At 39.7% G+C, this 14975-nt stretch overlaps 1 protein-coding gene across 2 annotated transcripts in view; it reads right to left on the bottom strand.

Annotated features, from left to right (window-relative positions):
- Positions 1-5210: 5210 nt before the first annotated feature.
- LOC141009020 (catechol O-methyltransferase domain-containing protein 1-like) overlaps positions 5211-14975 on the bottom strand; it is a 192352-nt gene continuing 182587 nt past the window's right edge. The window contains exons 2-8 of one of the 2 annotated variants that reach the window (XM_073481418.1): positions 9087-9167; positions 8882-9000; positions 8082-8187; positions 6308-6426; positions 5819-5873; positions 5606-5739; positions 5211-5513 (exon numbers count right to left, since the gene is read on the bottom strand). In XM_073481418.1, coding sequence (XP_073337519.1) covers positions 5361-5513; positions 5606-5739; positions 5819-5873; positions 6308-6426; positions 8082-8187; positions 8882-9000; positions 9087-9141 — 741 coding nt within the window. In that variant the 5' untranslated portion in view covers positions 9142-9167 and the 3' untranslated portion in view covers positions 5211-5360. Of the gene's footprint in view, positions 5514-5605; positions 5740-5818; positions 5874-6307; positions 6427-8081; positions 8188-8881; positions 9001-9086; positions 9207-14975 lie in introns of those variants that run through there. The other variant, XM_073481417.1, reaches the window with a different exon arrangement.

A 14975-nucleotide genomic window follows, 5' to 3' on the forward strand; every position in this document is an offset into this window, starting at 1 on the left:
ACACATTATTAGACATAATGTGCATGTGAATACTGAAAATGACTTTATTTAGAAAAAAAAGTAATAGGTCACACTTTATAATAAACCATAAGGAGTTGTTAACTGGTTATGAAACAGTCTCAGTTTAATACTGACACATCTCTATGACCTACATGATCAAATAATACCATCAGTGAGAAGTTTGGCTATTTCTTAATTTTTTTATTATAGTTATTCTTTTTGCCTGTCAACAGGTTGATTTCCAACTTATGCAGGTCAGATAAGTCAGTAAATTACAAGTATTTTTATAGCAGAGTGTTGAGGATGAATTGAGGCGTCTCAGCCTGAGGAAAGTAGCTGCTCTGTAGTCTGGTAGTACTGCATGACACTAAACCAACGTTTACTTAGTTTCACCCTCATCATGTTAATATTACATTGCCACAAATAGATATAATACCTCATCGCTCTTCATTCCATAAACAGCTGTGTTTAAAAGATAAAAACGCTGTTAAAATATGTTGCGTTGTTCTTTCCTTTGCTTCCATAACAAATGCATTTGCTGGGCAGCACAAGAGCTGTACACACAAAGCAGTCGTGCTCATACCACTTCTGTCCACAGGGGCCGCCAGAATCAACAAAACATGACCTGGTTGCTGCTTTAAGTAATAATAGACAAATACATCTCGTGATGATTTAATGCGTGTATCAGTGCAGGATGGTTCATGAATTCAGGTTTCTTCTAACTGACATCAAGTTTTATATTTCTGGAATCCATCTAATTTTGTAACTGAATCTATATTCCTTACTAAATGATGATCTATTAAGTGTGAACTAACCACCTAACATCATAACTTCATCACGTATTAATGCTTTATGATCTATATCGTGTATTCATTCATGCATTAAACCCTCATTAAAGTGTAAGTGTAATCAGACAGTCTGACCTGGTAATGAATCACTTCTTCCTTGTGGCGATCCTCCACGTCATGAAGTTGCTTCTCCATCGCTTCCCTGGTGCCTTTAGCGCAGTCCAGCTCGATGTTCTTGGCCTGCAGCCTCTTCCTGTACTCCTGAATCTCTTGCTGGCTCGCTTTTAACACCTCCCTCTTGGTCTCAGCCGCCTCAGTTAATTTTGCAAACTGGGATCGGAAAGTTTCCCCTACCTGCTGGAAGTCGGACACGGTGTGACCTTCCAGCTGTGCCCTGATGTCCCGGAGTGCCGCAGTGACGCCGGGGTTGCCAAATTCTTGCTCCCTGACTGTCACCTGCGCATCCTGGATTTGGTCGAACATCTCTGACACCTCGGCCTCATGGTTTCTCTTCAGGAAGTGGATCTCGTCCACGAGAGCTTGTGCTTTCTTGTCCAGCTGTAGTTTAGCCTGATACGCGTCGCTGATGTCCTTCTTGAGGACCACAATGGTGCCCTCGGCATCGGATCTGCTGCGCGCCTCCCGTTCATGCTGTCTCCTCAAGCTGGACAGCTCGTCCTCTAAATTCTGATGCTCAATTTCGATCTGATGCTTCTGATGAGTGATGTCTTGAACCAGCTGTCTTAGTTTCTTCAGCTCGGGTCCGTACTCCTCCTCCAAACCGGATGCGGGGTTCGCTTTCCCTCTGATGTCCTCGATCTCCCTCTCCAGCAGATGGTTCTGGTGCTCCAGATGATGCACTTTCTCTATGAATCCTGCAAGACGACCGTTCAGGCCGTGCATCAGCTCCTTCTCGGTCAACTTCCCAGATAACGGGTCGGTCAGATTCATGCCCGTGGGCATCCCTCTGGTGTCTGATGTTGAACGTTTCGGTCTGTAATGTAAATGCGCATCTGGAGTGCTTCTGTGCGGGCAGCCGGGTCTGTTATCCATGCTGTGAGTCGTGCTGTCGCGGTGAATGTCCGGTGCAGAGTCGCTCCATGCGGGCTTTTATGACCGACGCCATCTGCTCGGTATGCAGATCGGAGCTGTCCGCGGTGCTGAGAAGGTGTAGCGTCAGCTGATGCTTAATGAGAGCTTACATTACACTTTGTGCAGGCAGCAGTGACGTCATCAACTGTCAGCCTCAAAAACAATCAGCCCTCTATTATTATTATTATTATTATTATTATTATTATTATTATTATTATTATTATTATTATCATCATCATCATCATCATCATCATCATCATCATTATTATTTTTATTGATGTTGTTAGTATATTCTCATAATTATTACTGTGTGTCAGAGAGATTAAGTTGTTAAAATCACTGTGTTCCATGATCAACCTTTTTTCAAATTTTTATTTACAAAGTAAAAAATGTACAAACTGTAAGCAAACAATTACAGTTTCAATTTCTTTTCAAGTGAACAGACACTTCTGAACACATAGAATAATACACAAAACATTAACACAGAGACAATAAGATATGGTAAAAACAGGGTAAAACAAAGTTATCATTAAAAAAAGTAATAGGACCTTAACAAATAGGCACTACATTGGTGATGTCATTTTCTGATAATACATAGAGGTCTTTGGCACGACTTTATTAAGTTCAAGGACTTAATGTAAAGTGGGATTTCATTATGACACATATTCACATGAGGATGGGTTTTATACATTTAGCCTTATGAATAACTTTATCGAAATATTGACCATTAGGTCTAGTTTTGTGTCATTTATAAGACGCCATAAATACTACTATTATGATTGTTCTATGATCAACCTGCTTTACTGCAGTTTGCAGATGACATCACTTAAACAACACATGTCAGTCAGTGTGTCCTACAGACAGATTTAAACTCACACCTTCATACAGAAAATACAGCCTGAAGTCAAGTCATTGGGGTTGCTTACAGCCGTGCAGAACTCACTCTGTTAAACATATGAACAGTTTGTTCAGTTTTATGCCAGTTTTGTGTACTTAAGTACTCTACTTAAGCCCACTTCAGAGATCATTGTACTTAAGTGTTTACATTTTATGCTATTGTAGAACTGGAGGAAATTATACCCTTGTGGTATAACTTTTCTTAGGAAACACATATTAACCTTTAATTTAGGTGCTTATTAGCATATAAGTTGCATATTCGGCCCTTGTTAGTCATTATAAAGCATTACCATATTCTACACAGGCCGATAACTAAGACTTTTCCTCCAGTAACCTCCTAATAACTGCTTATTGATAGTAAGTAAGGAAGTTGTTGAAGGAAAAGTCATAATTAGGGAGAAAAGTTCAGAGAAAATCATAACTTCCATCATGTGTGCAAATGTGAAATAAATTAGCCTATTGTTTGAATGTCTTAGATTCTGTTTGATCAATTGTCACATTGCTGCCAGCTATAAGCAGTTATTAATGCCTCACAATATGATGCGTTGCGATGCGATATGATAGGAAATACTTTATTAATCCTCCAAGGGGGAAACTGAATGTCACCAAACATATAGGACAAACAAGTAGGACAATAATAAAGAAGACATACACATCTCAAGGCAGTACAAAATAAGAGGAGAGCTCAGTGCCGTAAATAATAAATAGTGTAAACATCAATATGACTGTAACCTAACATACTCATCATAGTCATAGCTGGCAACATTCCACAGTACTTAGTTTGGTCACAGTTCAAGTCATCAGCAACATATCGTCATCATATTAATTCACAGTGATTAAAAACTTCACTGCAGCTGGTACAAAAGACTTCCTGAATCTCGGCATAACAAGCCGTATTATAAACAGGCTATCAACCTAAATTCTAATTACTGCTTATTAAAAGTAAGTAAGGAAGCTGTTTCACAAGAATTATGATCTTGATATCATTTCCTCGGTATGGACCTTAAAAGGTGGTAGTAGCATACCATAAGAATAGCCATTCTCCCACCTCATAAATATTGTCTATTCTAATGTAACTTCCAATTTTAACAGTGTCCAAATAACTCTACATGAAGTCTTTCTAACTATGATAAATATGTTCCACATTCTACAGTGAGGTCTTGCTCATAATTAATTCATTAGTAGAACCTGTGTGGGTTAATAAGTGTCAAACTATAGTGAATAAGATATGAGTAAGGCCTCACTCAAGTAGTAATTAGGAGGTTATTGAGAGAAACCGCTTGTATTATGGTCATGCAGGATAAGTTATTAATAACTGCTTTTGAATGACTAATAACAAGCAAATATGCACACTAATAAGCAAGTAGTAAATGGTTAATATGTGTACCCCAATATAGAGTGTTACTGTACCTTTTAACCCCACTATGTCTACTTAAAGCACACTTAGCTGATAATATGTCTGTACTTTTACATTAGCAGCATTAGAAAGCAGGACTTTTACTTGTAATGGAGTATTTCTACTTTTTGACTACATTGGAATAATACAGTCAAACACAACAGCAGTTCAACCTGTTTGTGACTTTTAATTCTGACAAAATATTTCTGCATTGTAGTGTTCTTACTTTTACTCAATGAGAGGATCTGAGTATTTCTTAATGCCAACATGCAGACTCTGTCATTTTCCTGTTAAACTCATTAAATAGTGATTTTCATACATATGTGTTGTTATTTTAGCTTTTACAGTCCTAACTGTTCTGTGCCATCTCATTACATGTTTCTTGAAAGCATTGAATCATATTATCATTTTGTCCTGCTGCCATTTGGCTGGTAAATCATTTAAAAACACCAAATCTAATACAACACTCATGTTGTATGTGCTTTTCCATGTCTATACATATATATTGTAACATCTCAGGCCATTGGAGACTTGAATAATACCTTACAGGTTGCACTCTTGCAGCCATGTTTGCACCATGTTTTTAAAGAAAGCGAGTCCTGCTTGCCTTCAGCTGCTACTACACCTGGAATGTTTTATATTCAACCCATAGTTTAAGTGTAATGTTTTTACTATCTAGATCACAACAACAAGACACTAAGCAGTGCGATGACACACACAAATAAAGACTTTTGTGTTTGTCTCACTATAAAGAGCTGGAGCTTCTTTACATGCCTTTCCTCTACTTTTGTTATTTTGATGTGTCAGCTGTTGTGGTCACAGTATAATGTAGCTACAAACAGAGCTGATCATGTAAACAAAAATACATAATTCATGTTCTGTTACGAAGAAAAGCAAACCACTATTTTTAAATGTTTATCTGATCCTGAGCTGCAGCTATGTGATATTTATTGATTTACGAAAAATGTCATTTTGATGCTTGAAACCATATGTTTGGCTTTTCTTTCAGCCCTTTTATGATTGTTATCCTTGTAAACTAGAGAGGGAGTTGTAATGTTTATTGTAATGATTGTTGTAGCTGACAAAAAAGCACAGAGGGCAATGAGTCCACATATGATAGTTTTTTGAATTTAATATCAAAAGCAACGTTAGGTTTAAACAGATGTAACTTTTATATCGTAGTTATTTTAGCGTTTGATGGCAATGGTCAGCCCATCGCCCACAGTGAGCATGCTCAGATCGATCCTCTCGTCCTTGTGCAGCTTCTTATTGAGAGCATCCAGACCCTGCGAGGTGACGTCAGCAGGAGCCGGATTCACGACCTTTCCGCTCCACAGCACCTTGAAATACATTTTGAAAAAGGCTGTTTCACTCTGTTCACAGTCTAAACATGCTCTCTAAAAGATGTTCTACTTATGTAAGATGTACTTACATTGTCAATCGCAATGATGCCCCCTTTTCGTATGAGCTCAAGGGACTTCTCATAGTATCTGTCATAGCTGACTTTATCAGCATCGATGAACACAAAGTCAAACGTTCCCGCCTCCCCACCTGCTATCAGTGCATCTGAAGAAACAGAGGTAAAAGCTAATAAATGCAAAACTGTGTTTTATTAGAAATTATGACAAAGATTAAAAGCACTTACCCAATGTCTTCATGGCTATTTCATGCTGTACATTGATCTTGTTTTCAACTCCGGCCTGTACAAAAGGTTCAATTGTGTCAATTGAGAGTTGTGCATAGATTTAAAGTGTTTATTTTCTTCTTTCTTTAATTGTTTTCTAAAGAGAACGTTTGGCACGGCTAAAACAGGGATTGATTTCCTGCTTGGCTCTGCATCTTTATGTGACACCGCTTCCTGAGCAGACACCTTTTTTATTCGCCAGCAGCATTTAGTGAGGACATATTGACAGGAGGTAGATGCAGAGCATGCTGTCAGCTGCACAATCTCCCTCTGACAGAAGCAACAATCAATCTTACTAAACTTGCAGAATGCCAAATTCAAATGTTGCACGAGTGCCAGGTTGGGTAATACAACCTGTGCTATTATGGATTTAAGATTGAAGGTTTGAACAATGTCTGTATGGATGATTGAATGTGAGTAATGCTGTTTAGAAAGAAAAAATTCTCTCACCTCCTGGAAAAACGGTTTGGCAATGTTCACATAGGTTTCTTCTATTTCACAAGCCACCACAACTCCATTACTTGGCATGGCCAATGCCATGCTCAGTGCATTGTAGCCTGTGTACATCCCTGCAGAATATAATCAAATAAATATAGTGAGTAACATGTACAATATTTGTCTCTAAAATGGAGTGCAGTGGATATATTAAAGGAGCACTATGTAGATTTGGGGAAATTTTTTTTATGCTTAAACAAACTAAATAAACAAACTGTTCTTGTCATGTCTGAATAAACTGAATACACAAACTGACCTTAAAGGACAACACAATTTCATACTGTTTTACTTTGTTTATATGTGGCAGACCCTGCCACCTTTCTAGGTTCAAACAGTGTTCTCGGACCTTATTTTTCCTCTGAGAACAGCTTGTTTTTCACTTATGGGAAAACTAAATATTTCTGAGTTTGTATTATTACCTCATTAATATTGTAAATATAAAGATTCTGAGTTTGAATTTCTTCCCCAAAACTACATAGTGCCCCTTTGAGTGGCAGAAAATGGAAATAGTCAAGTAAAGTACAGGATTTGAGTAACTTAGATGCATTCCATCACTGACTATTGCATATATATTTGAAAAAGTAGAATAAAAACTTTTGACTGAAAAAAGGAACATCATCATCATTCCTTATGTCGCGGGAATATCTGAGACACTCTGGAGGATCTTCAATCACTTCAAACCTAGCAACACGCTGAGGCAGAAACTTGTCCATCCTGAGGACAAAACACCCAGTCATAAACAGAGTAATGTAGTTTCTGCTGTTCAATGCAGCCAGGACTGCACAGATTTGTCCAGTGGGGAGACGAAACAACCTCTCCATAAACGAATGGCACAACACAGGAGGGCCAACTCCTCAGGTCAAGACTCTGCTGTCCACTTACATCTGAAGGAGAAAAATCATTCCTTTGAGGACAACCATGTAAACATCTTGGCCAGAGAAGACAGATGGTTTGAAAGAGGAGTAAAAGATTCTATCTGTCAAACTGGAACGACCGTCTTTGAACAGAGGAGGAGGCCTTCGACATTACTTATCACCCACCTACAATGCAGTACTGAGTTCCCTCCCCAGACAGCTTAACAACCATTCACACCTGGGCTCACCTAGCCTTAGCAACCCACATGAAGGGCGGTTGGGTCAACGACCCACAAGTGGCCCTGTAACTCCCCTCCAGTTAGTTAGAACTAAAGAAGCCACTTCAAGAAACTGAAACAAGTCCAGTTGCCTACGATACAGCACTTAGAAAGTCTTCTGTGGTTAATTAAGATGATAAATTATCTCCAGTGATGTCACTCAGTGACTAAGTTGCATTGTGGGCAATGTAGGTGCCTTGTTTTGAAAAGGAAAAATGTGTGGAATAAAAACGTGATATCTCTGGTCCTGCTGTATCATTTTTAATAGTTTGTTTTAAAAACTGTCAATAGTCTAATGCTAGACCAGTGAACAACTTTTCGAAACCTGGCACCTACATTACCCACAATGCCACTGAGAAACTTCACTGGAGGCAGTTTATCAGATTAAATGCAGCTTCCTCTGGAGCCACAACAGGCTTCATACTACTTTTTTCACATATGTAGCAATACTCCCAATGACCTGTGAGCAAAATTAAATGTGTAAAATGAAGGAGTTAAACTATAATATATTCAATATATTGTTTTTTGTTTGTTTGTTTAATTCAGTTGCTTTCAAGATTAAAATTATTATGGTCCCTTCTCGTCTCTTGATCTCACCAATCTCAATAGCTTTAGTTGCATTTATCAGTCTGATGAGATTTGCCATAAACTGTGCTTGTTCACTGGCAACCATCATGACACTCCATTGGTCTTCAAGGGTTCTCTGAAATGAAAAGATAAAATAATTTAGTATATATCACTGGATTGTGTTACTTAATGGATGAAAAACATTTCCTGGTACTACCCCTTAGCTTGCATGTAGCTGTGCAGGGTTCTTTGGCACTATGCCGCCCCCTAGTGGTCAACAAATATACTGCTTATAGTTTAAAATTATTGACAGTTGTGATTATGTTTTGTTTTGTTTCAGGTGTGTTGTTGTATAGAAAGGAAAGATAATCAAATATAAATATGACACAAAACGCAAACTAAACACATCAAATTCTGAACAGGTGTGTCTTCAGCTACTTCTTGAAAGTTTCCAGAGTGTTCCCTGATGTTTCATCCGGTGGCAGTGAGATCCAAACTTTAGAAGTGCCAAACTTCAAAGCCACAATTATCTTTAGTTTTTAGCCTGGAGCGCCGGGTGACAGACCAGCCTTGGTCTGACCTAAATAACTGCTGGTGGCCTCTGCATGTTGATCAATGTTGGCAGCCTGCCCATGCTAAACTAAAGGTGATCAGAAGAGTTTCATAGGGAACAAATTTAAAGATATCAACTTGGGTGTAACATGGGAACTTGGGTCCGAGCAAGACCAGTGAGAAGGGAATCACAACATTTAAAGTTTTATTAAATGAATGCTCGATCATCGCCTCCATGTCAGAATGAGACATTAGGGTAGAGTTTTTGCTTTTCTTACCAGCCTGAGTTTGGTGAGGACTGGATGCTCCCTCAGTGAGTTGTTAACAACATACTGCAGCACGGCATCGTCCTTCCCTCCACTGTGGCTCTTCCCAACAAAGGCAGACTCTCCCACACCTGAGCGAAGAGGAACACCATTACCACGAATCCAAGAAATGTCTGTCACCTGCCAGATGATACACAAAACCAAATTTATCTCTTACCTGATAGTACAACAGCAAGTCCAACACAAAACAGCATTTTAATATCTGCAGCCATTGTGCTCTGGGCTCTGGGCTCTGGGCTCTGGGCTTTGTTAACGGAAGGTTGAACAGCTTTAGATTAAATCCACTAAATCTCTGTGTGCCAGTCCTTTTTGTACAGTCTGTGTTTGCTTTGTTTGACCTTTGAGACGGAGGCTCAGCTTATTGATTTGCAACAGACATATATTACAAAAGTAGGGACTTTTTTGTAGGATAGACAATTATTATGTAACAATGGAATATTTTGATATCAAACAGTATAGCTAATCGTTATTTATTACTTTTTAAAAAGTCACAATAATCTGACTAAATTACTGAAAATCACAGTCGAGTCACCAACACTGACCCAATTTGTTCTTTTTATTTGCCAAAGCTGTAAATCTCAAAATACCCCAGATAGTCTGTCAGCTATTTTGCAATCCAAACAAGCACTTTGAACAGTTTTATCTATCTACCTTAATGTATACTACTACTCTGTACTGTATGTCAGCGCAATTCGTGAGTGAAATGTAAATGTTTGGGTATTTCACAAGACGATTCTTTCCTCCCAATGTGTAAATTCCTGCATGAGAAGTTGAAAACCATGAAAAACACTCTCCAAATGTGACAAAGTGAAAAAAAAAGGCTCAACTTTAGTTTTAAATTGTTCTCAGCTGAAGGAAGTGAGACTATAACTCTCCACGTCTCGGTTCAGGAAGTATGCAAAAAATGTCAAAATATTGGTTCCAGAGTCACAGTTCATTGTGAAACAGTTCAGATGTGTTTGGGGTTCAGACGGGTCTTACCCTCATTTTTTCCACCTCTTCACAGTCCATTGCTGACTAACAATACTGCCTTCTAGTGGTAGAAGGGTGGAAGAGGATTTGCTTAGTCATTTGTTTATATATTTTCTGGTGTAGTCTTCGGTGTTTTTCCATGATTGAGGGGTTAAATGTGCTTCCTTTAAGATGTGCATATTTCCAAAGGTCTGTAGACATGTGGATTCCATGGCAAAGCATAGAGAGGTTAGCAGGGAAGAAGAATGCCAATTTAAGAACTCATGTAATTGCTGAATCTCAGACATTACAGTTATTATTTACTTTTACTTTCTTTTGCTCAGATGTCAAATGCAGGCTTGTTTCATAAGCAGTGAACAGGGCTGCTATGCTATTCAGAGCTGAGTATTTGTTGGCTGAAATGAAATCTGACTGCTGCATGCTGCAACAGTCATAAGATTAATAGGTGGTGTTTGTGTGATGGTCTTAGTGAGTATTTCAGGCGATGCCATTTGGACTAGTGGAATGTAACTAAGAACATTTACTCAAATGCTGTGCTCGTGTACAATTTTGAGGTACTTTACTTGAGTATTTCCATTTAAAACTTTTGCAAAATTTGGAGGCAAATATTTAACGTTTTACCCGACGCCATTTATTTGACAGCTACTTTGCAGATTCAGATTATTAATATGAAATATAAACCAACATATAAATTATGATATGTTATTACAGGTTAATAGAGTAATTGAAATTAGCTCCACCTTCACATGCAGCAACATTAAAGTCATGTCCACATGAATGCATCGATAATTATAAAACAATAAAATAATAAGGACTGAGGCTAAGCAGGCTTTGAAAGGTATTGCTTTGTTACTGCTGACTTCATGAGTTTTCCCTGCATCTGCTCCTGTGAGATACACATTATACCATTCATACCATTATTACCACTTGTGGTATCAGTGTTACTGTGCTTGGTATAAACATTGGACTCTCAGATGCAGAGTGAGAGGTCAACATGAGCACCCTATCCTGTCAAACTGCCATCAACAGTGACAAACAAGAAATATGTTAAGTGGTGACATCAGAGCAGAGCCTGTATACAAGTATGAGTGCTGCATTAAGACAATAAGACTACTAAAAACGACAAACCTCCTCTTTAATATTTGAAATCAGGTTTTCACAAACTTTACAGGAAGAATGTATCCGGTTCCCTCTGTCACACCTGATTGTTTTTTAACATTTCACATGTTCTTTGAGCTCATCTGTGAAGCAGGCAAAGTTTAATGAGCAGTGCTTTGTGACTGGTGGAGTGTTTTCATGAGCCACACTTTAGATCATCTCGCCTCACAGCTTCAAAAATAGGGAACAGGGAAGACGGTCGCCAGGAATGTTCAAAAAGGAATTTTGGGGATGTGAGTGGGATGCGAGGTCTCTCCAAGGACGCAGAGCTTCCTGTGTCTATTCCCTAATCAAGAATGCACGGATACAAACAAAAACACGCCGCCGACAAGAACACATCAATTAAATGAGCTGTGACACGGGCTGTCTCCGAAAAAAATGTTTGAGCTGTGACGAGGAGAGGAAGAGGATGTCTCAGAGTGCGCGCACAGTTCTGCTGAGGTCCTCTCGGTGAAAATGAGATGCCGTGTTTTTCCACCATCTCTCTCCAGCTGCTTCGGGCCTCTGCTTATGTGACGCTAATTGTTTCTGCTACTTGTGCCAAGTACCTACTCTTCCCCGGCACATTCTACAGACAGGCCCTGGTCCCTCAGCTGCTTTTTGTGTCTGTTTAAGGAATGAAAAAATGTGTGCTGCCATCTGCAGCGAGCGCACCACTGTTCCTCCTCCCGGCCGTGACTGTCAGAGTGCCACAATGATACACATTCACACGCTCTCTCGGAGGTGGAAAGAAAGTATGTGGTGGAGAAACAAGAAAACAAAACTTGACACGTACAACTGCTAATATGAAACAAAATAATTCAAGAGGTTCCTGTTTTGATGCATTTAGCGCGTGGAGGGGGAAGACGATGAAAAAAAAGGTTTTAAATTTTGCAAAGCATGCAGAGAAAAAATGTAGGTATAGATTTAAGACCAAGCCTGCCTAAACTGGTCTGTATTTGATTTTCAAGAGCTTAAAACTCCTGGAACAACTCAACTTTTAGGGCTTTCGGCTCTCCTGAGTCCATTCTATCTGCATTTTCCCTTTATTGTGTTGTCTAGTACCTATACATGAACAGCAAGTGGCAGTGTTGTTTAGCTAATCCACACTTTTCTCCATGCAGACACAGGCTCATGGCACAAAGACAGCCAGGCCTTCACTCCCCTGTCTGGGAACTAATATCACTTTCCTCTTGTTGAATTGACCTGTGACACCATCACAGAGTACACACAGGGCGCACACATATTGACATGCTTGCAATGCCACATGGCTGTTACATCATCTGTGTTTCTATCACAGGGAGACTTGCTTCTTCTGCGCTCTCTAATAGCAGCAGTCAGCTTGGCATCGTCTCAGCAGGCAGATAAGCGCGCATGAATATTAAGTGATGCTAATCACAATGGAGAGACCGACGTCAAAACGACTGACAGACATTTCTCCGCATTCAATTGACATCCTCAGATTTGTCCTCCGTCTGACAAGCGGCATCTCCCGACATGACAAGTCTGTTTAAAGCTTCCGGAAGAGGCTCGCACGCGTGCGCATGCACCGGCACACACGATTAGAGATGCACTGACACTGATTTTACTCAAACTGGGCCACTGTGCTGCTGTGCAAGACCCAAACGAGTGTTTCTAGAGTAGACACACAAAGAGCATCAGTTTATGTAGGCCACTCGGAGGGTTGCTGAATGTAGATGAGGATATAGCAAAAATATTCCCCCCAAAAACTGCTTTTCACTCATGAAAATCTGGATTTATCGCTGCTGCATGAGTATTTTGAATGTCTAGGATAAGCCTTTCAATTCATTATCATCCTGTCTTTGTGTCTTCTAGGCGTACAGAACAAAACAGAGGATCTGCTTCAGGAGGAGAAAAAAAAATGAATGGCAGGTGTGGTTGTTTGACTTTCAAATCACCTCAGCATCTATACTATTAACCCAGCGCGTAAATAAATACAGAATTCAATTTCCATGGAGTCAAGCGATAAGTTGACAGTCCTCAAAAAGATCAAACAGGCTGCTTCAGGGCACGTGAGCCATGGTGAAGAAAAGCCTTGGGTATATGAAAGGTGTTGACACCCTGAGCAAGCCACAAGAAGAGACAAATGTCATATCCCCAGAAACAATTACTGGGTGAGCCACTGGTTTTCTAAGCCAGCAGGTCTCCTAGCTACAGTCAGAGCCAGAGGAAGGATGCTCTGTCTTTGTAGCAGCGCTTGAATACTTAGATTTTAACTGCCCCCTTCCCTTTCACACCATGTTCCTCCTCTGGTGCAGAGAGTCCCATTTTTATCTGCTCATCATCTCCACAAAGACAACTCTGCCTCAGTTACTGTCCAGACTCACTATATCCTCTCTTCCTATTAGTCTCACTCTCATCTGACTGCCGTGTCCCATTGTGACCGCACTTGAGGCGCTAATGATAATGTTATAACCCCGACCAATTTGCCACAGCAATCAGACTCACTTAATTGAGTTGATTATGAGCCCTCTGTCTGAGATGACCCCTCTGGACTCGAGAAAAGGGAGCAGAGGGAGATGGAGGGTGAGGAGGCAGGGATGGATTTCTTCAGGCGTTCCATCACTGTGCAGGATTCGCATGGGATATGACTGTTTGGAGGCATGAGCAGAGGCATATGTATGTGTGTGTGTGTGTGTGTGTGTATGTGTGTGTCCGTGACAATTCTTCGAGATGGCGTGTTGGGAGAGCAGACCTTCGGGGAGGTGTAAAGGAAGAGAGGGGTGGGACAGTGGCTGCAGGAGGAGGAGGAGGAGGAGGAGGGCTCAGGGTTTGAAATCACAACACACCCTCTGTAATAGAGCCAGACACACACCACATCTGAAGTTAATCCAATCAGGAAAAGACACACAAACATAAGGTCAAGAGCAGCTTGTATTAGCGCGATGATGTCAGAGAGAAGTGGTGTAGTTAATTGACTTTCAGCATGTTGCAGAGAGATAGAGAGCTGAAGGGAAGCAGAGGGTTCGCAGCAGGTCCATGTAAAATGAAGGTCGGATGAGTTTTTCATGAGCAGGTGGAAATTTCAGAGTAACTTTGACATTTTACTGTGATTCTACTGGTGATTCAGAGCAGTTGTTTACTGTTCTGATTGTAGCCCCCTAATACAGACTATGTCTACTTGCAGACCCTCCAGACTCGAGCCGGGCATTAACATCAATATTCTTTTGGTATCAGTTTTGTCTGCAGCAGTATTGAAGAAATGTCAAGTACCAAAAGCCTCACATGTCTGCTCAGATTTGTTATCATGTTTACTTATTGATCATGCAGTTTTAGATTTAATCAATATTTTACACTACTAAAAGTGCTTGTTAGTTGTCGGTATAGTTGCTTGTGTTTAGAAAACATTTAATGTGGCTCCTTTTCTGAAATATTTTTTTTTTGGAGAGAAATAGGTTTATATCCTTAAAGGATGCTTTTCTTATTGTCTTCTCTATTTATATCTTATTAAAATATTTATATTATGTGATATTTCTATGCCAGACAGAGCAACTGTAACACACCAGTTTCCCCTCTGGAATCAACAAGGTAGTTCTGATTCTGGATCTGATTCCTAAAGTTCAGTATATTTGGGTTTTGGGTGAACAGTTCCCAGCTTCACTCATCACAAGGTGAACATCTACAAATGTAGAGAATGATTGAGAATCATTTTAAGGGGTGTGAAGACATAAACTTTGCAAACTATAAGATATCTTAAAGTCCTAAAATTATTATTATTATTATTATTTAAATTTAGGGTTAGGATGAGTTTTATTTTTTCTTGCAGCTCCTCCACACTGTAAAAGGTGACCAATTAAAGACGGTAAAGTAAAGAAAAGATGACTTTTACAATTTACAGTGTACAGTCAGCTTGTAATGTGTGTGCTCATGGAAGTTGGGAACCTCTGATTTAGAGGAATAAAGGCACAGACAGACA

Source organism: Pagrus major, chromosome 15, assembly GCF_040436345.1.
Source record: "Pagrus major chromosome 15, Pma_NU_1.0".
Classification (NCBI taxonomy): domain Eukaryota; kingdom Metazoa; phylum Chordata; class Actinopteri; order Spariformes; family Sparidae; genus Pagrus; species Pagrus major.